A 20217-nucleotide genomic window follows, 5' to 3' on the forward strand; every position below is an offset into this window, starting at 1 on the left:
GACTTAAGAGAAGTCAAAGCAATGATAAACTTAATAGTATCTTGTTACACCACTTACCAATGACTAAGGGTAAACTAATCAATCACTAATCAACACCGGAATAATTAATCCTCCGAGACATTTTAATTAAACGTATTTTCCGTCTTCGTGTGAAATTCCCCATTTCTGAAGTATCTCCAGCCAATCCTCCATTGCCACGTAGCAACACGAGCATTCAATCGTCAAACGATTCACGTGAACTGGAGTCGCCAGTTTGTTCGAATCCCCCAACTTGATCAGATGACAGCAATTGACGCTGAACTTATTCCCTCGCTTTAAAAAAAGAAAAAAAAAAAAAAAAAAGAGAAAAGAAAGAATCGAACGGTTAAACAAAGGGAAGAACAGACAAGGCTCCTTCCGTGGAATTACACAGCCGACGGAAATCCGGTGCAGCATGCTGTCCTATCCCTCGTTATAATATTCCTCCTTTTATTTTCTACCTTTATTCCCTCCGTCGCTTCTGAGAGAAGTGGAACGAAGTTTGCTTCCGACCTTCAGGATCGATGAAGTTGGCCAAGAAGCTCCGGCCGCCGGTCGAGCCACGGAGCTTCGGGACGGGTTTGATCGTCGGATGCTTCCTGGTTTCCATGACCTATTTTATGCTGTCGAGGAAGCAAATCGGTTAGTATCTTTTCTTCTCGGAGCTTTGGTTATGGTACTACTATACTCTTAAGGAAGTTTTTCGCCTGACTCTGACTGATTGCGTCTTTGCAGTGAGTTGCTTGCCATCGTTGCTGACTGATGCGGATCCGACGAGTTCTGCAGTTCAGAGCAGCGAAGAATTTCATTTTTCAGGTACGATCCATCTTTCAACCATGAAAAAGTTCTTCCAGTGTTTGTTTGTTTTTTTTTTAATTATCTTTGGAACAAATTAAACAAAATATTGAAACGAACAAGCAAGGTTTTAGTAAAACTAAAAAATGTTTCGAAAAATTTTCTAAAACTCACAATAATTGAATGTCAAAACAGAGTACAGTTACTGAGACAATAATTGAAGCTAAACGAACAAAACGTTCGAAATTAATTTAGTAAATTTTCACTGTGTTGAATGTAGATGGAGAGGAGGTAATTGAGGCTGGTAAACCAATGTGCGATCGCTCCAGTTTCAGAGTCGATATCTGCGACATGGAAGGCGACGTCAGAATCGTCGGCAGCAATTTGTCCTCTGTTACGCTCATTGCTCCACCTGCCCCAGCCAGCGGCGGCGATGGAGGAGATTCATCCTGGCAGATGAAGCCGTACCCTCGCAAATACGACTTCTCCGCCATGGCCAAAGTCCGGCCGCTCAACTTCAGCTGGCGCCGAGAGGAAGAAGCCGCCCTCCGATGTGCAGTCAACCACAGTGTCGTCGGCGTCCTCTTCTCCACCGGCGGGCACTGCGGGAACTGCTTCCACGACTACGCCGACGTGCTCATCCCACTCTTCCAAACCGTCTCCCCGTTGAAGCGCCGCGTCCAGTTCATCATCTCCGACTACCAAGGTTGGTGGATGCACAAGTATCGCCCCTACCTCACCAACCTCTCCGACTACGACGTCATCGATTTCAATTCCGACGACAGAGTGCACTGTTTCCGGCGGTTGATAGTGGGCCTGAGAGCCGAGAGGGACTTAATAATCGATCCGAGTCCTCCGAGCCACTGCTGCTCCATCTCCCACTTCGTCGAACTAACGCGGACCGTCTACTCGCTGGGGCGTGACAGAGCATGGCGGCGGGAGGCGTCGGCGGCGGCGGCGTCCGCGACTAGGCCGCGGCTCGTGTTCATCGCGCGCGGCGGGACGAGGCGGTTCGTGAACATGGAGGAGTTGATGGCGGCGGCGGAGGACGTGGGTTTCGAGGCCGTGGCGTCGGAGCCGGACTTCTACGACGTGGCCCAGTTCGGGCGCGTGGTGAACTCGGCGGACGTGATGGTGGGCGTGCACGGAGCCGGCCTGACCAACTTCCTCTTCCTCCCCGCCGGCGCCGTGTTGATCCAGGTGGTGCCGCTGGGCAACCTGGAATGGATTTCGCAGCATTTCTACGCGGAGCCCGCCATGGCCAGGAATCTGTGGTACTTGCAGTACAACATAACGCAGGAGGAGAGCACGCTGATGGATTTGTATCCCAGAGATCACGAGGTGTTCAAGGATCCCGACGCCATTCACAAGCAGGGCTGGTTTAAGTTGGGGGACATCTACCTCAAGCAGCAGAACGTGAGGCTCGATGTGCAGAGATTTAGGCCTACGCTGGAGAAGGCCATGGACCTTCTCTATCAAAGGAATTTACACTAGAGCACTCTGTTTTCTTCATTAACTATGTTGAAAATCAATTAAAAGTTTTACATCTGTTATAAATCAAAACTATATATTTTTTTCAAAAAGAATTGGATTTTTTTTTTTGAGAAATATAAAATATATATATATATATATTTTCTGAGGGCGACAATCTGCCCTCAGATTGGACTTTGATCAAGAGTCTTAGACACAACTTGACCGAGTCTCACCTCCTAGCTAAGATAAATTTTAGGTCACTGCGTTCATGGGCTCTGAACACAAACAAACAAAATAGTTTGTTACCCACAATAAGGTATATACGTTGATATATCTGTACATCAAACTTTCTTAAATGAATTATGGTGCTCTCTCCACTTAAAGAATAACAAATGCAGACTATGCAATTAATGGAGTCTACAGGAAAAAAGCGCATCAATGATTGAAAATTTTTACTGTGATCTCCTAAAACCCGGGAAACAAAAGTGGCCATTTTCAGGCATCAGTCGCACGATTGCGGATGGATGTCCAGATTTCTTGTAGTGTGAACAAATGCTCTGCCGGGAAACCAAGTTCTACAACGGTTTCCTGCATCAATCATGAAACAGTCAAGAGACAGTGATTAGAGTTTATTAAAATAATTTCCATATTTTTTGTCAATGTTGCAACTTTCCAATATTCCCTATTTCCAACTACACATGGAGCAAAAAATCTATTTTATTTATGTTAATTTATTAAATAATTGTTTTGTTTTTCCATCGTTTTTCTCTTCTCCGAATTTCCAGAATAGGTGTTTAAGGATACCTTAGCTAATAGCAACAAAATGCATTTGGCAAAGTGGTCTACTGCAATAAAACTTAGGCAAAATAAGAGCTGAACCTGAATAAATTAGAATTCCTGATTTAAAGGAATAATGCCATTAAGGTTCTTTGAGATTTTCCACCCTTTAGGATAAGCAAGGTGTTTAGCTTCCAATTGTAAACGCCAATGCATAATCCTTGGGCAATCACGAGGAACAGCTTCCATTTGATATTCATCTTCAATTATCTGCTCAAGAAATCCTGTATCCTGCAGCGATATTTAGTAAGTCTGAAAGGCTGAATGACTATTTAGGTAGTTAACAAATGGCAATGCAAATTGTGCTAGTATAGGATTCAAGCAATAAAAAAAAAATGGAGGGGGCTTTAATAAGATTAAAGAGTTGGCATGCTACAGGATTCTATCAAACACTCATCTTTTGTTTATTAATTTTCATTTCAACATCTGACAAGCTTAACAGACAAATTTTGCCTATTTGTGCTCAAAATAATTCTCAAACTATTGATAATTCAATTCAGTATTGATGTTCAAGTAATAGAAAGAAACAAAATACAATTATCTCTCCATGTCAAACTAAACTCATACGCCATGATGATGAAGATTAAGGGTCACAAGTTATAAAGGGTCAACTTTGACTAAAGAGTAATATAACATTATTATCAAGAACAAACTCATATTTTTTAGCAAGCCAAATACGTAAGAACTGCCCACACATTACCTTGTAATCAGTTAGTCAAATTTTCAGTTCAATTACTAAATTAAAAAAGTGGAGGGCTTTTAACATTACAGTATAAGGATAAATAAAAGGAGAAACACAAAAGGAAATAAATTCATAAAAAGATCATCAAATCGTTTTAGCAAGTAAAGCACCTGAACTACTAACTATGTTTTGTTTTTATACTTCACATTGTGTTTTATCATAGTCTTCACTCTTAATAAACCTTTTTCTTTTACCATGTTAAGAATTTAGTGACAGTTCTGCTTGCAGCTAAATGCTACAATTAAACATAAAAGAGATGAATACATACTTCAAAATCATCTGTCACGGTATCCAGAAGCCTAATGACATCTTTTGGATGCCAAAGTATGTTGCTGTTGAATGCAAAACCTGACATATCAACAGGAAATCTTTGTAAAGTGGTGTTTTTCTCATTTATGTGCCACCCTACCACTCGGCGTCCATCGCATACTGGTCCTTCTACAGCAATCTTACTTTTGCTTTGAAGAAGCATTGCCACAGGCCAGGTGCCAAATCTCCTGTATAAGCAAATAAATTATTTCCATGAAAAAAAGTTCATGAAAACATATGTTCATTGCTTAGGAGTGAAAGTTAATTGATAGTTAATTAATCATAATTAAATTAAAATACCCAGTAATTTCATATGACTAATTGCACCTGAATGAACAAGACTGCACGACGTCACCAGTAATTTCATTTAAAGGATATTCCACATTGTCCCTTTCTGCCTAAGGTAGATATATTCTTTAGTAGAGTAACAATAACCACAAAAGCAGCAATCACAAAGATACTAGTACGACTACTTTACAAATCTTTCTTTAACCATGTAGAGTTCATTCTGGGCGTATTCTTATCATCCGTTACTCGGAAGCAACTCTCATTTCACCTATATGTATTATTAATTCATTCCTAGCATTTTTCTCTCTCAACTCTCAATTCACCTCATATGTATTATTAATTCATTCCTAGCCTTTTCCTCTCTCATTTCTTGTTCTGAATCAAAAACTACTAAAAAATAAGAAAAGGCATAACCCCTCTTAGTGAGATCATGCTCTAATCAGTTGTGTTCAAAAAAGGTGCTTTGATGTGTCGAACAAAGGGTTTAAGTTAATCTACTTGTAACTATAATATGTGTACATTGTGTAGGGACTTGGCTCGCGGAGCTAGACTTGGTGCTGACTCAATGGTTCAAAGGTTTGTTGGAGATCAAAGAAGAATGGAATGAGGCATCTGAGGGCCCCCAAGATGACAAGCATCGAGTTGGCAGCTTTGATGGAGCTAGAAACGACAAACTATGAAGATGAACGAGTAACGAATGTCACATGGAACAAATTGAGGATCGGTGCAAATGAGGGACTAACAACCTAATCGGAGATGATCGTGTGGGTGAAGTAAAGCTACAAAAGTAAGCTCTAACATGAGTTGTGCGAGTTGAGTGACTTGTAATTTGCGTTTCAAATAGTACGGACTTAGGAGATGACTCGACAAATAGTTTAGTTGTAATGAACGATCCAGTTGACTGAAGGGTAATCCCAATCAACTGGTATGTTGAGTCAACTTGGGAGTTGAGTCAGGCTGATGTACTTTCAAACAGAAACCACTGATAGTTGACTACTGAATGCTTGACAAGAGTCAGAAACAAAACCATTGAGCGAGCAGAGCAAAGTTGTAACCGTTAGACTGCTTATGTAATAACAAGGTTGAATCAACTGAAGTAATTGTTAACAGGAAAAGTAGTAGAGTGAAATTAAATTGATTCGACTATGAGATTCATTGTTAGGAAGAAGGCTGAAGTGAAAAAATAGTCAAGTCAACTCGCTTGCTGCAAAATAGAAAAGTGAAACATCTTTAAGGCTATAAATAAAGAATCAAAGAGAACTTGCAAAGGCTAGCAAATTGTACTTACTACATCCCAATGCTCTTTTGTTGTAATTCTAGCTTCAATTGTTGTGCTTACTTGCCTTTCCACATTGTAAGACAACCTCTTATAAGAGGTTTTTGTGCCTCTAGAAGATCCGAGAAGGAAAAAATTAATGGGATTCAATAGTGACTCACCTTAATCATCATATGCCATGGAATAGGAATCAGGGTTTGAAAACCACGTAAACTTATTGTGCCAGTGCTTGCGTATTTCCACTGCATTAATTTGTTTTTTTGACCATGTTAAGTATTAGTTAGAGTAAAAGATTGTTTTTTTTTGTGGCCCCGGGATTATGGTGCAGCGAAAAGGCGTCAAGTAGCCACCCAGTCACCATGGTTCAAGGAGCATTTGCAGGATTTTTCCTCCAAATGGGGCGCGCAACCACGGGATGCTAGACTTTTGGCCGCCCGCCGCGAGCACTTCCCGATTCCTGATTTACTCTAGTGGCTAGTGGGAAACTTCTATAGGGCCGGGCCGGTCGCCCCAAGTTCGGTGTTACCTAGTTCATCATTTCATTTTTAGAGTAAAATATTTTTTTTTGTCCCCGGTCTTGGTAAATGTATGGTAGTTAGTCTCACGAAATGCATCACCTATGTTCGTCTCTCCATACACTTAACACCTATGCTCCTGATGAACCTCCTTCCATCGACGTGAGGTCGTCGTGTGGGGGGTCGTTAATGTGGCAGTTCCACAATTTTTTCTACAGTCAAAGATTTTATGTGATGTAAAAAAAAGCCTTTGACAAGTGTTACTCACACCTCTCCCACTCCTAACAAGCCCTAGAGACCAGGAATTTGTTTCATTGTTGACTAGATTGAGATATAAGCAAAAAAAAATCACTCAGACATGTAAAAAATGTCAATTCAAACTATGGCCTAGATGATAACCACTTCAAACTCGAGAGATAAGATATTGATAATGCAACCTTTCCACGCATAGTTGGTTACTTGGTTATTCAAGAAAAAAAAAAGGAAATGGTAATAAATTCTGGATTTATAATGAAGCAATGATTAGTAATAACTAAAACATACACCTTATATATACACCTAGAGTAATTCAAGTTCAATTAACTTTTGGGCCTGTAACCAAATAAAAAAATTAAGGGTTGCTTTATGATTAAATACCCAATGTTAAAAATTATCTAATGATATGAACATGAAATTTATTTTTTGTCTAGACATAAGCTACCCTCAACTATGCTGCTACCTAGATACACAGAGTGGGCAAAGAGGTCGCTTAGAAAAGGCACATTACACTGGCTGCTCGACACATTATGCTGGCTGCTCAGTTGTGATGCAAAATTAATAAACATTCTCAAATTGTTGTGGATAATGCAAGTAAAAAAAAATTAGCCTACAATTATAGGTTTAGGTTAGGAACTTGGAATATAGAAATAATTCTTACTTGATCAAAATTAGGAGAAAATAATCATAATATGCCATATTATAGGATACAGGTTAGAAAGGTTCAACAAATAAGTAATATGGGCATCAAATTTGCTATATAATATATATATATAATAAAGTAGGTATTATGTAAGATAAGTATCATAAGTAAGATTGTCAAACATAAGAGATTTAGAGGTAGAATTATTTAGCAAAAAAAAGATTTTTGAAAATGAGATTGCTAAATATTAGTGCTTATGCCCTGCACAATTGGATTGAATAATCAAATCCGAAAGGAAGATTGGGACCCTAGGATAAATTCAGGGTGAACCTATGAAATGGTTCTTATTTATGATAATGTCATTAAGAAATAATAGAATATTTATTATTAAAAAATATGAGCATTTTTATATACAATTTGGGTTTAAACACTAAAATTTATGGTAAATTTAAAAATCATATATTAGTTAGTAGTATTGAATTGAATAAGGTTAAATAAACTTTGTATAGGTATATATTTGTAAGATGTTTCGGTTAAAGTTTTAAAGAGTTTATAAGATGATGGTATAATTTTATTCATAATTTCAAAGTTCCAACTGAGAATCAATAATGAAAGGTAAAGCCCAAACATATAGTTCCAAGTCATCAATATGGGGAAAATATCAATGTGTCAATCTATCACCCATGTTGATACAATTCATATCTTAGTTGATACAAGATATATTTAGGAAGATACTATCCAAAATGACCAAGAAAGGAAGATTCTATAGTGCAATCAGTCCTAAATTGGTCTAGTGTAACATCCGGGTTTGATGTTTGGGGCGTGATTTAAAATCCCGACCCGTACCAAGGTTGAATGATACACTTTCGTTACCGTATCGTGCTGATATGGTTTCGATATATATATATATATATTAAATTAATTGGATAGCTTTATTAGGGATACATTAAGCCTATTTAAATTGCCTCTATTATAACTACGAATTGATTGAAATTATTAACCTAAATTTTATTTAATTAAAAGCTAATTTCCTGCCCCTTCTTGTTCTGCATCGCCAATGATCATGGGGCTCGCCCAATGTCACCGTGATGGCGGCGGCGACCACTCGGCTCTCGCGACAAGTTTGCTATAGTTGCGAGCTCACCCGAATTGTCCGCAACAGCCTCAAGGCTCGCACGACGCCTCCGCAGCGACAGCGGAGCTCGAGCGACGCCTTTGTGGCAGTCGCAAGGCTCGTGCGGCGCCTCGGCGGCTCTCACGAGATTCACGCGACAGCTCCGCAGCTATCGCGAAGCTCGCGCAATGCCTCTGCGGGGCCGCGAGGCTTGCGTGACTCCTCTGCGACGATCGCGAGGCCTCGAGACCTCAGGCATGCTGATGCTGGTCAATAGGCTGAACGAAATGTTTCTCCTATATCGAACGATTCAGCACAAAATTTTAAACCATGGTTTGGGCAAAGAGTTTAAGATATGGTTTGTTTTGTGATTTGATATGTGTATTTGAGTGTGTATAGATTTGGTGGATATACACATGGAGACAAATTGATGTGGCAAAGGTCATGGTTACTAATAGCTCAAGGTTTGCTCAAATTGGAGAAGGATGTATGAGACATTCGAGAGACCGCAGGATGAGAAACAACAACGTGTTGTTGCGTCTAAGATAGCGGACTACATAAGTAGAGAATGAAAGATGGCATGGGGAGAGACTTAAGGGTTCGGTATATTCGAGAGACAAGAAGCTTGATGGGAGATGGATGAGACGGACTACGTAAGTGGAGCGTGAAGGTAGATCTCAATTATTTGTGAGTCATGGGGAGTAAGTCAATTGTTTGGTGCACCCACCTGGGGGCGAAAAGCTTGACAAGAGATAGCCCAGCAACGGAGAAAGCTATATGGTGAGTTGAGTGTTGAGAGCAAATGTACTCAAACGAAGGTAGATCTCAACTTAGGCAGACTTGTAATCAAGGAGAATTAATGGTCTAGTGCCTATAACGAGTGGAGCTCGAATGAAACGGTCACCAAAGGAAACGGTTGTAATCTATGGGAAACAATCAAGTGTGATCAATTAGTGGTGTATAGTAGTCGATTGATCGACAACGAGTCCTATTACCAAGGTTATAAAAAGGGAATCTACAGAGACTATGTAAGGTGAAATATAGTTAGTTAAACCCTATTAGAAGCCTTCTTTGTATTAAGCTCTCTTGTATTGCTCAAGTGTAATTGTGATCTTGTAAGAGGCTTCTCCACTTTCGGTACTTGACCATGAAAGAGAAAGCGGTTTTCTACGAGTGATCCACTAATAGATTACAAGTCATGGAATAAAAGCCAAGGGACTGCCTAACTATATAAAAGTTGTGTGATTAAATGGTATGTGTCTCCTTGTATATGTTTGTTTTGTTCCATCAATTATCTATTGCTTTATTAAATTGATAACAAAAGAAGTCTAAAAATTTTATTTGGACCCGACCATTTCTAACCCACGTGTTCTAACATATTCTCTTTTGTGACTCATCCCTTAATTCTATCTATTCATCTTAGGTAGATAATGAAAGACTTAAAAAAAGAAAGAGAAGCATCCGAATTATAGATTGAACCCTAGTTTATTTTGAAAAAAAAAAAACATTTTTGATGTTGGCAAAGAAAGAGAAGTAGGTTAAGTTAGGATCTAAATTTTCATAAAAGGAGAGTGGAGTAGGTTAAAAAAATTTGATTTACGGAAGAGTTTATTTGCAAGGGCAGCTAGGATAATTTTGCAAGCCTAGTATTGCTAAAACTCAAATATGGGGGGAGATTGTTGGAACTTTCAATCCTCAAAGGTCTGATGCTACCACAGGCTTTGGTGTTTATGCAAAGGGTTTATGTTAGGACTCGCTTTGTGTTTGATTTATGCTCCTAAGTCCAGGGACCAACATATTCACGCATAAAGTATCTGATGGCTCAAGGTCCATGGAAAATCAGTGGAAGATTGGAGAAGAGTGGTATAGGACAAACGAGAAACCATAAGATGAGAAGCATAAGAGGTAATATGTCTGTGAAGTAGAGTTCGCAAGTGAAACAAGAAGGATAGAACCAGTATGGACCCAACTCGGTACATCTGACGGACAAGCAGTTTAGCAAAAGATTATTGGAGCACATGAAGAGAGCTGAGAGCTCAATGCATTTAAGGGACAAGAAGCTTGGTAAGAGGACTCATGGCAAAAGGCAATTGCTCGTGAGCTTAAACTTGAGTGAAAATATACTTGGTTGTGGGATTTAGTCAATTGTCCGTCGACTGATGAACCATGGATAAAACAATTGTCGCAAGAATCGATTGCAAGCCGTAACTAATGGTGATTTATACTAATGGGTGCCACATCAGTAAGACCATGTCAAGGTTTCATTTCGTAGAGGGGGCTTTAAAAGAGGATTTAAAGGCAGCAAAGACACAAAAAATTGATTATTTTATTGTTTCCATTGTTATTTTACTGAACCACATTGCGAACGAATTTTGTTGTAAGCTTCCTGATCTATCCCTAGCAATTCTGTAAGAGGTTTTACACCATTGGCATTTTACCGAAGAGGAGAAAGATAGAGGATTCCAAGAGTGAGCCACCTAAAGCATCATAGGTCGTGGACTGACCCTAGGGGCTACTGAACTACATTATATTGCCTATGTTGTGTCACACTGTGGGGTATGTACTTGTTCTTTTTATTGTTTCCACTGCTAACTATATTTTTGTAACCTTGCTAAGATTCACAACAAGAGAAAAGATTCTTTTCGTTTACAGGCACATTATTCACTCCCTCCCCCTCTAGTGCTCATGTTCTCCTCACCATATCACTATGATCTAACAAGTTGCTTAAATATAAACAATCACTTTGCCGAAACCTGCATCTAGTCTATTTCCAATAGCTAGTCAACTAGCCTGCATCTAGTCAAGTGTCAACCTTTGACAAGTCAACTAGCACTTGAACAATCTCCTTACTTGCTTACAACCAATTATAAGCCAATTGCATGGTTAGAGAATTGAGTCAGATAACATACATAATTTGGTTACCTCCCATAGTCACAAAGCTTCAACAACCAAGCCTAAGAATCTCATCTAATTACTTACGCAATCACACATTATTACTTCTTGCTTGAAAACAAACCTATAGTCACGTCCATATAATACATAAAGGGTTCATATGTCTTCAGGTGTTCATCTCCTCAATCCAAACTACCTACCCTCAAGTCCACTCCTCCTGAACTCTAAATCCACTACTCAATCCAGGCTATCCAACCTCAAGTCCATATTCACATGATCCAAACTTCTTGCCACCAAGTCCATAATCTATGTAGCCTAACCTACACACTTGATATAGGTGCATCAAATAAACACCTAATGTAAGTAATATTAGCAAACTATTGAAACAATAGTCTAATCAAACCACAAGGGAAGAACCATTTTCGTAACAATCTTGCCGTGTTGAAAATTTGCTTAATGTGGTATTGATTAGCTTAAATTGGTGAAAATCTTTGATTTTTAACCAGAAACTATCTTTAAATATGCTTGCACCATCGAAGATGGTACAAAATCTGCATAAAATATATGTATGATGATTTGCAACTAAGTTGTGATATTTTTTAATCAAAATAAGTTTCATTATGCTAAAAAATTTTAAAATGTTTCTCTGAAAATGTTGGTAAGTTTAAGGAAGCCAAAATCTTTGATTTTTAGACTTTAAATTGATTTTCATATTAGCTTGCATGATCAAATTTACATAATATTAACATAAAATGCTTATAAACTGATTTGTTAATTTATGAATAAGTTTTTCATCAAAATCTTTTTAAGAAAAAAGTCCTACTATCTCTCTAGCAGTCTTGACAAGCTCAAAGTGGCTAAAATCTTTGATTTTCTAGACTACAACTGCACATTAAAAATTCCATCACAAGTTGATTTGCATCAAACTAACAAAATTTTAGCTTTTTGTACACAAATTTTAATATGCCTGTTTAGTGGTGCTGATAAACTCAAATAAAGAAGCCAAGATTTTGTACTTTAGACCACAAATATATTCTATCACATGCAATACATATGACTATCAACTCCCTTAGAAGTTAATGGATGACTTTTCAAAAAGTATATTATGGAGAGAAAAATGAAATTATCTTTATTAAAAAGTAAATGGTTTTATTGAAATTGTTCACTTTCATCAACTTAAGGTACAAATAATTCTAATTCAATAAAAAAGCATGTGAATATGTTCCAAACTCAAATTACTTATAGATGAAACTCCAAAGTTCCTTGTCTCAAATTAGCAAAAGCAAACCTTTACAATAAAACTATTAACTTTTGTTAACTTAAGAATATAATCAGTAAATTGCAACTATCAACAAATTAAGATAATAATATTCTCTTATAGAAAGTTAAGAGAGAATGACGCAACACAACAGACAAACAAAGGTACGATTCTCACCCAAAGGAAAGTTACTAATGCTCATCCAAAGAAAAAGAAATTGCAAATTGTATTAACTCAAAACTTGTCTATTACATAAGATCCTAATCCCCTTTTATAGTTTGATAACACCCCTTTTATAGTTTGATAACACGACCTAACTTTATAAAATAAAAGACTTTTCTAATAAAACCACAATTTTTCTAATAAAAGCAAACAAATTTAAAAAACTAAATAATTTTTTAAAAGTTCCAACAAATAATAAAAAAACTAATGACTTAGATAACTTTTAATAGAATTAAATTCTTATATGCATTATTCCCCTCGACCAACAAGAAGTTGACTCTGTCAAGTGGGTAGGTAGAATAGTTGTGGAGCGGAGTTAGCTTTTTAGCTGAATTGGATAGTTGTTACTTTATTTTTTTCGATCATTGCCTTTTTATGTCAATGTATTTCCTTATTTGGTCGAGTGAAAAGATAGAATAGTTGTGAAGCAGAGGTGCCTTTTTAGCCGAATCTGATAGTTGGTTTATTTCTACAATCATTGCTTTTTTATAAAAACATGTTTCTTTGTTTGCATTATTCTCCCCACTGAGGTATGAGAACTCAACTCCTAACAAGTTGTTGACTTTTCCTTCTCGGATTGCATTTTCTAAGCATAGGGAACAATTGCTTCGATAGATATATTTCCCATATCCAAAGTGGAGTTCTCAATTTAGTGAATAAAAGGATATAAGGTATTTAACTCAGCTGGTCGACAAGCATCAAAGATATAAGTAACTACAAAAGGACTCATGTCAAATGATCTGTAAATTTTAAAATTGTTATCATGAATTACTAGATCATAATGTATGATGACTGTTTTCTTTAGTTTCCTCATTTGACTTCTTTTGATAACATGAACGAATGAGTTATGATTTAAGAGCCTGAATCAAGCAGAATCAAATTTCCTTCCCTTCCTTGTCAAGCTCGGACTCTCACTTGAAGCTCTCCCACATGTTGGAGGCAACTCGTGACCACGAGAGAGATAGCTCATGGCCACAAGCGAGCTGCGGGCAGACTAGCTAGCAACCGCAAAGCCACAGGGCATTGCTAGCGACCGCGAGACCACGGGCAACCATGAAACCACAAGCAGCCTCGCTCTTGCAGCTTCGCTCGCAACCATAAGTTTCCCCGAATTTATGGCCCTCTTTTTTTTTTTTCTTTCCCTCTCTTCTTCTTTCTTTTTCCTTTTCTTTCCCTATGGATTTTTTCCCAGCTTGGATTCCTTTCCTTCTTCAATCCACACCTCAAAGTAAATAGAGCATAAATGAAGAACTAATTCGCTCAGTCACATATTCAGAAGGATGATCTACCAGTGTATGTTGCTGGAAGAATAATGTCACTATTTGATACCTGATCTGCCTCAATCGATGAAATAGGTCAAGGGTGTAGACATTGTCATCATCCGCAAAGTACACAATCCCGTCCAGTCGATGACGCTTGATGTGCTTGAGGGCAGTGTGGCGCTGGCGAAGGTCTCTGTGGAGAGTGATGCTGGTGTTCCTGCGGCAGACGAGGTGTCTGTACATGACTCCGGACCTCCTGAGGACGTCGGCGGTCTCCTCAGTGGCTGTCTTCATCTCAACCACGATCCACAGGAGGGGCGGGGGGACGAGCCGCAGTGTCTGGGCGAGGCGGGTCAGGTGGTATCCCTGAGCCGCCCTGTTGTAGGTCGGCGTCACGATGATCAGGAGCTTATTGAAAGGACTTCCGACCTCCTCCGCGTCCTCTACCTCTACGGAGATGCTGTTGAGAGAGGAAGCGTCGGGATCATGGAACAAGCCGTGGGGAGGGGAAAGCGTGGGACCCTCGAGGTCGGGAAAGGATACAAGGCCCCAGAAGAAGCCGGCGAGAAAGGACAAGAAGAGAGCGCGGACGAAGGATCGCCGGCAGCGGAAGTCGAGCAGAAGAGAGGGAGCGTAGTGCTGCTCCTTGCCCACCATAAAGTGGCCCTTTAAGGGGGAAGTTCGACGGATCGACGCCATGACCGCCGCCGCGATCGACGATTCAACCGCTGCTCTTCTTCCGGGAGGGGAAGAGCAGGCGCCACGCCGATTGCGGCATGAATAGCAGCGATATTATAGTGGAAGTTGAAGAAGGCTCGGCTAGGTCGAAGGTGGCAGCTCCGCCACAACAAGAAACACCGGGGAAAGTGACTCGGTACTCGCCGTCAGCCACCAACCCGAGGAAGAAAAGAAAAGATGTGATGGCGAAGAGGTTGAATTGTAGCTGTCTATTGCGTGGCGAAGAGGATGCTTAGAAGATGCCCAAGTTCTACCTGCTCCGAACATCAGCTCTCTTTATTTAATAAAAATTTAGGAAAAAGAAAAAACATCACCCTTTTTTTGCACATGCTTTATCACGTGGAGCAGTCAATAATTCTTTAGAAAAGCAAGTTTTTTGAGCTAGTGTGGTTTTCATTGTTTCGGATCTTCACGGATATACCGATTTTATAATTAGAGAGTACATTCCTACGAAAATAATTTTTTGGGAAATAAAATCTCACTTATTTAAAGAGTTCGTTTCATCGTCATAATTTATTCTATTCATTTAATTGTAGAGCCGATGATAATTTTTCGCCACATGTTTTCATTGTTTTGCAAAAGGCCTCTGCTTTGCACCATTCCATTCCAATCATCTTTCAAGATTGAAATTGCTACCGCCTTTTATTCATTTTGGAATAAATGAATAACGAAGTCGCATGAGTGAAGGTCCATGTTGTTGGATTGCTAACAGAGGCTAAGGAGTAAATAAAACTTTTCGAATTGTCTCTTCTTGTCCTCGTGCAAATCATTAGTCTAGCAATAAAAATAGTAGGCAAACAGAAAGATAGCATAGAAAAATAAAATGAGGGGGCGCTTGGTATATATTTGACAATAGGAATGATAATAAATTTTAATTGAGAGGTTAATGGCAATGAGATTGATTATTGGATTGATGGTGCTTGATATAAATACTATAATGGATATTATTTTTATTAATGTTACTTGCTTTGGCTTAAATTATGGAATGGGAATCTATAATGGGAATCGGTCAAAAATTTTATCATAGTCATCGTAGTCAACAAAAAATATAATTAAACTGAAGAATTATATGTGATTAAAAAATGTTTATCTTAAAAATTTAGTTGGAATGATATGTTTCACAACGACAATTAGAAATTAAATAAAGAGAAAATACCTTCTTGCCCATTGGCTCATTAGGAATAAGCAAGTACTGTGAAACATTGATTCATCGTCGTAGATTAGTAGACGCAGCAAGCTCTTGATCTAAACAAAACTTGATGAATATATTTCACATGGTCTCTCCACTTTAATTTTTTACATGATTAAAGAAAATATGTATGCTTTAGCAGTTAATTAATGCCATGGTAATTAATTTACTATGACAAATTTTACTGATGCGTACAGAATTAAAATGCATTCACATTTTACATATGACAAGTTACACAATTAATTTTATTGATACGTACACATAAAGAAATCGTCTGTCACAACTTACCAGGGGTGGCCCAGAGGAAGAGGCGTGGCGGCTGAGCAAGGGGGGGAAGCGTGGGTGATCAGGGAAGAAGAAGCGCAGGCGGGCGGATGCCCGGGGAAGCAGAGCTACGGGTGAGGTCGGGGAAGAAGAAGCACCGACGACTGGGCGGCAAATGAATAGGTGGTGGTGGGGGGGGGAAGAAGCGTGGGTGATCGGGGAAGAAGAAGCGCGGGCGGGCGGCCGAGGAAGCAGAGCCACGGGTGAGGTCAGGGAAGAAGAAGCACCGACGACTAGGCGGCAAACGAATAGGGAGGAATGAGTTTAATAATAACCTAGCGGTGTGTGGGTTATGAAATTAGGGGTATCAAATCCATATTTTGATTCCGATTAGAGCCGTCAATTTGGGTTAGGCCCGTCGGATTGGGTTGGAATTTGATTCCCATTCCAACATCCTAAACCCGCCTAGTTTATGACTCTAGTCACTCTTAAAATATAGTTATTATTTTCTTGAGACCCTCTCGAATTTATATATCTCTGTAATAATATCTCATATTAATAGATAGTTCTTCATCTTTTAAATTTATAATCTTTTTTTATATATTTCTAACATGGGACTTTGATTATATTTTCAACAATCCTCCTCTCAAATGAAGGATCATCATTACTCTTTGTAAGCATCCGGTCACTCTTGATCTACTCCGGACCTCCCCTCGACTTCGTTCAAGGTCACTATATATGTCATCTAGTCTAGACCATGACTCTGATACTACTTATTATGGCCAAAATAATTCATCATAGATTTATTTTTAAATTCTACCTAAAAGACCTCTTATCAATGCGAATATTTTCACATTTTAAACTTATAATCTTTTTAATGTATTTCTAACGGGACTTTAATTATATTCTCAAAAACTTCTTATAGAAAGAAGGGCTTGCCCTTTCGACGACATAAATAAAGATGCTTTTTTGATTTCCTATAGTATATTTATATATTTATATAATTAATATTTAAGGATGCGTATTCAGTTAAAACCAAATTAAATTGAATTAACTGAATCGATTTTTTTAAGTAATTGAACCGATCGAATTTTTAATAAAAATCTGAACAAACTGAACCGATAAAATATAAATTAATTCGGTTGAAAATCGAATTATTTATTTATTTTAATTAGGATCTAAAAATTTGATTCGGTTTTAAAAAAAATAGGTTTAGATCTAAAAATTCAAAATTCGGTTTATTGGTCTATTTGTTCAATTTAACCGAACTTTTATCCACCTTTACTAGTATATATAATCTAAATCCAGCAAATGAACAAAAGAGATAATATTATCATCATGATTAGGATTCTTGATGCTTTTATTTCAAAAGTTTATGCTCCAAAAGTTATGGTATTAGAAAAAAAATTATATATACACCATAAAATCTACTGAGTTTTGTAGATTTTATGACACAAAATTCATGGAACCAGAATTGTAGAAATACCCTTTATTAGAATTAGATCCATATATAGACGCCAAGGGATGTGTCGTCGACCGGCTTCTTAATGGAATTGAATTATGCCACACATCTATCATGGGTACCTCTTTAAGCACCAAGTGTTATTTTTTTTTAAAACAAATTTTTTAATTTATGATATAGTATTTAGGTTATTTTTTTAAATAAAATATCCTTGTGAGTTGTTCTCGCGGTGTATATATAAATTCAGTGGAAACATCAAGTCCAAATCATATTTATGATGATAATATTATCTGGTATATTATATTCATTTGTTAGATTTAGATGGTATATACATACACATCAGGGAAGAATATTAATTATATGAATTTTATAGATGAGCTTAAAGGAGCGTTTTTCATTATTCATATCCTGAAAAGGGCACATCATTCTTTTAAAATTTATAGAAAGAATGCCCTACTTAGATAGATGACTATTATAATTGATCCGACGGTACGGATGTAGGATCCCCTTTGAAGGGAGTCAACGTCACGTGCAGGTCAAAGGTCAGACAGCCGACCAGAAAAGGGGGGACCGACCTGCCGAACGGGGTTTAAGCGGAATCAGAGACAACCCGACGAGAACTCGGATTTCCGACGCTCATAGGGAATAGGGTAACCAGGCCGAGCGGGCAGCCTGCTCGGACCGAGGCTTAGAGCGGCAATGCTGTGAACAGTTAGCCGAGCAAGTGACCGAGAATCTTCCCGGTCAAACCATCACCTACGTCCGGTCGGACGCGACGTAGCCGTCGAGCGGCCGGACGCTCGACACAGGGACAGAAGAGACAAAAGGACAAGGGAAACATCGAGAAACATCTTCTGACAATAAGCGTGTTCGACGACTAACCCATATGCAGAAACCTATGACGGAAGGTTCTACTGTCCCATCAGAGAGGTGCTCGGACTGTAGCAGTATGGTGTCAGGCAAGCTCCTCTGACAAGCTCATACTGAGGTATGATAAGAAGACACGTATTCGCCTCGGTATGTGTGCATAAGCCTCTTCATAGTTCTATATAAGGGTCCTCATACTTCGCCTAAGGTACGCAATCTTGGATCTTCGAAGCCACTTCCTTAGTTTCCTCTTGCCTGACTTGAGCGTCGGAGGGTCGTCGCCGGGAACCCTTTCCCGGCCCGACTTCCTTGCAGGTTCACCGGGGCTCCATACGACCGGCGGAGATCCACGTCATCAGTTCGGAGAGGGCTACGTGCCCAGCGTCCATCAATTCAGCGTTCGGACATGATCAAATTGGCGCCGTCTGTGGAAACGCACCTGCATCCGAGCAGAATCGATGGATGAAGCTGGACGACCGCACACTGTGATGCTCTCCCAGGAGGAGCTCGACACTCTAATCGAGGCAAGAGCAGCTAAGCTCGTGGAGCAACAGAAGCAGAAAGCGCAAGCCGAGCGGATGGAGCAGCAAGCGACGTCCGCGTCGGGAGGCCGAGCGGAGGCACCGCCTGCCATGGTTCCATTTCATCGGGCCCTATTCCGTACGCCTCCTGAAGTCACAACAGTTCACCGTGATCGAGGATCTTCATCCGACGAGGCGCCTATGCGAGACAACAGAAAAGGCAAGGCTCCCCGAACGGACGCTTCCCCCGAGCGGATCAACCGGCAGTTTTCAAAAGCCATCCTGCGGGACCCTCTGCCAAAGCACTATGTGCCCCCGGCGATCGGGGAATACAACGGAACCACCGACCCGGACGATCATCTGGGTAAGTTCGACAACACAGCTACCCTACATCAATACACAAATGGAGTAAAGTGCCGAGTGTTCCTTACCACCCTCTCAGGATCGGCGCAACGGTGGTTTCGAAGGCTGCCGGACGGATCCATCACAAGTTTCAAGGACTTCCGCACGGCCTTCCTCCACCATTTTGCAAGTAGTCGGCATTATCAGAAGACCAATGTTAGTTTATTTGCCATCAAGTAAGAGCCCAGGGAACCACTCAGAGCGTACATCCAACGATTCAACCGAGTGGCCATGGATATTCCAACGGCCACCTCAGAAACGATGATGAATGCGTTCACGCAAGGCCTCGTGGACGGTGACTTCTTCCGCTCACTCATTCGGAAGCCGCCTCGAGACTACGGTCATATGCTACACCGGGCCAATGAATACATCAATGTGGAGGAAGCCCAGGCGGCCCGAAGGAAATAAGCTCTAACCGAGCGGCTAGACCCTGCCGAGCGGAAGCCTGGCACTCGCCAGGAACCGCCCAGAAGACCGCGTGCCGAGGCAATCCGCTCTCACCACGCGAGGTACCATGTTGTCCAAGAGGTAGCTGCCGAGCGACCCAAACCAAAGAAGAAGGTATGGACCCCCTATGTTTTGCTCGTTCCACCGGACCGACACGCATAACACGCGAGATTGTCGAAGCCTTCCCCTGATTGCTCATCCCGCTCCTTGGAGTAGCCGTCGTCGATCGCCATCATCCGACAGGCGACAGCGACACTATGAAACCGATCGGCGGATATCCGACAGGCGACAACAACTGTCTCCCGAGCGACATCATCCCCAGAGGCACGAGGACAATCCCCGGGTGTCCAAGGAACGACCTACTGTTGGGTCTTTCGGGCCGCGAAAACTGCTTTTTGCGTCGCAGAAACCCCGAATCACCCAAAGCC

The 20217-nt window shown here is 40.0% G+C and overlaps 2 protein-coding genes across 2 annotated transcripts; one reads left to right on the forward strand and one right to left on the reverse strand.

Moving 5' to 3' along the window:
* The first annotated feature begins 310 nt into the window (after nucleotides 1-310).
* LOC121986055 (alpha-1,3-arabinosyltransferase XAT3-like) lies at nucleotides 311-2357 on the forward strand. The gene is made up of 3 exons (XM_042539833.1): nucleotides 311-660; nucleotides 754-834; nucleotides 1094-2357. Exons 1-3 carry the CDS (start codon nucleotides 543-545, stop codon nucleotides 2305-2307), a joined length of 1413 nt encoding a protein of 470 aa, XP_042395767.1. The 5' UTR covers nucleotides 311-542; the 3' UTR covers nucleotides 2308-2357.
* A 205-nt stretch (nucleotides 2358-2562) lies between these two features.
* On the reverse strand, nucleotides 2563-14892 carry LOC121986056 (probable beta-1,4-xylosyltransferase IRX9H). Its single transcript, XM_042539834.1, has 4 exons — nucleotides 13967-14892; nucleotides 4134-4362; nucleotides 3166-3354; nucleotides 2563-2874 (listed from the first exon to the last, which is right to left on the reverse strand). Exons 1-3 carry the CDS (start codon nucleotides 14596-14598, stop codon nucleotides 3175-3177), a joined length of 1041 nt encoding a protein of 346 aa, XP_042395768.1. The 5' UTR covers nucleotides 14599-14892; the 3' UTR covers nucleotides 2563-2874; nucleotides 3166-3174.
* Nucleotides 14893-20217: the final 5325 nt, after the last annotated feature.

The sequence above is a fragment of the Zingiber officinale genome, chromosome 5B (assembly GCF_018446385.1).
Source record: "Zingiber officinale cultivar Zhangliang chromosome 5B, Zo_v1.1, whole genome shotgun sequence".
Taxonomy (NCBI): Eukaryota; Viridiplantae; Streptophyta; class Magnoliopsida; order Zingiberales; family Zingiberaceae; genus Zingiber; species Zingiber officinale.

What these genes read in the sequence shown, in the direction of transcription:
- LOC121986055 (XM_042539833.1), top strand. Translation starts at nt 543, where the DNA reads ATGAAGTTGGCCAAGAAGCTCCGGCCGCCGGTCGAGCCACGGAGCTTC. An exon ending in GCTGTCGAGGAAGCAAATCG is followed by an intron (nt 661 to 753) that starts GTTAGTATCTTT and finishes GCGTCTTTGCAG; the next exon opens with TGAGTTGCTTGCCATCGTTG. An exon ending in CGAAGAATTTCATTTTTCAG is followed by an intron (nt 835 to 1,093) that starts GTACGATCCATC and finishes TGTTGAATGTAG; the next exon opens with ATGGAGAGGAGGTAATTGAG.
- LOC121986056 (XM_042539834.1), bottom strand. Translation starts at nt 14,598, where the DNA reads ATGGCGTCGATCCGTCGAACTTCCCCCTTAAAGGGCCACTTTATGGTG. An exon ending in CATCGATTGAGGCAGATCAG is followed by an intron (nt 4,363 to 13,966) that starts GTATCAAATAGT and finishes TTGCTTATACAG; the next exon opens with GAGATTTGGCACCTGGCCTG. An exon ending in CCGTGACAGATGATTTTGAA is followed by an intron (nt 3,355 to 4,133) that starts GTATGTATTCAT and finishes ATATCGCTGCAG; the next exon opens with GATACAGGATTTCTTGAGCA.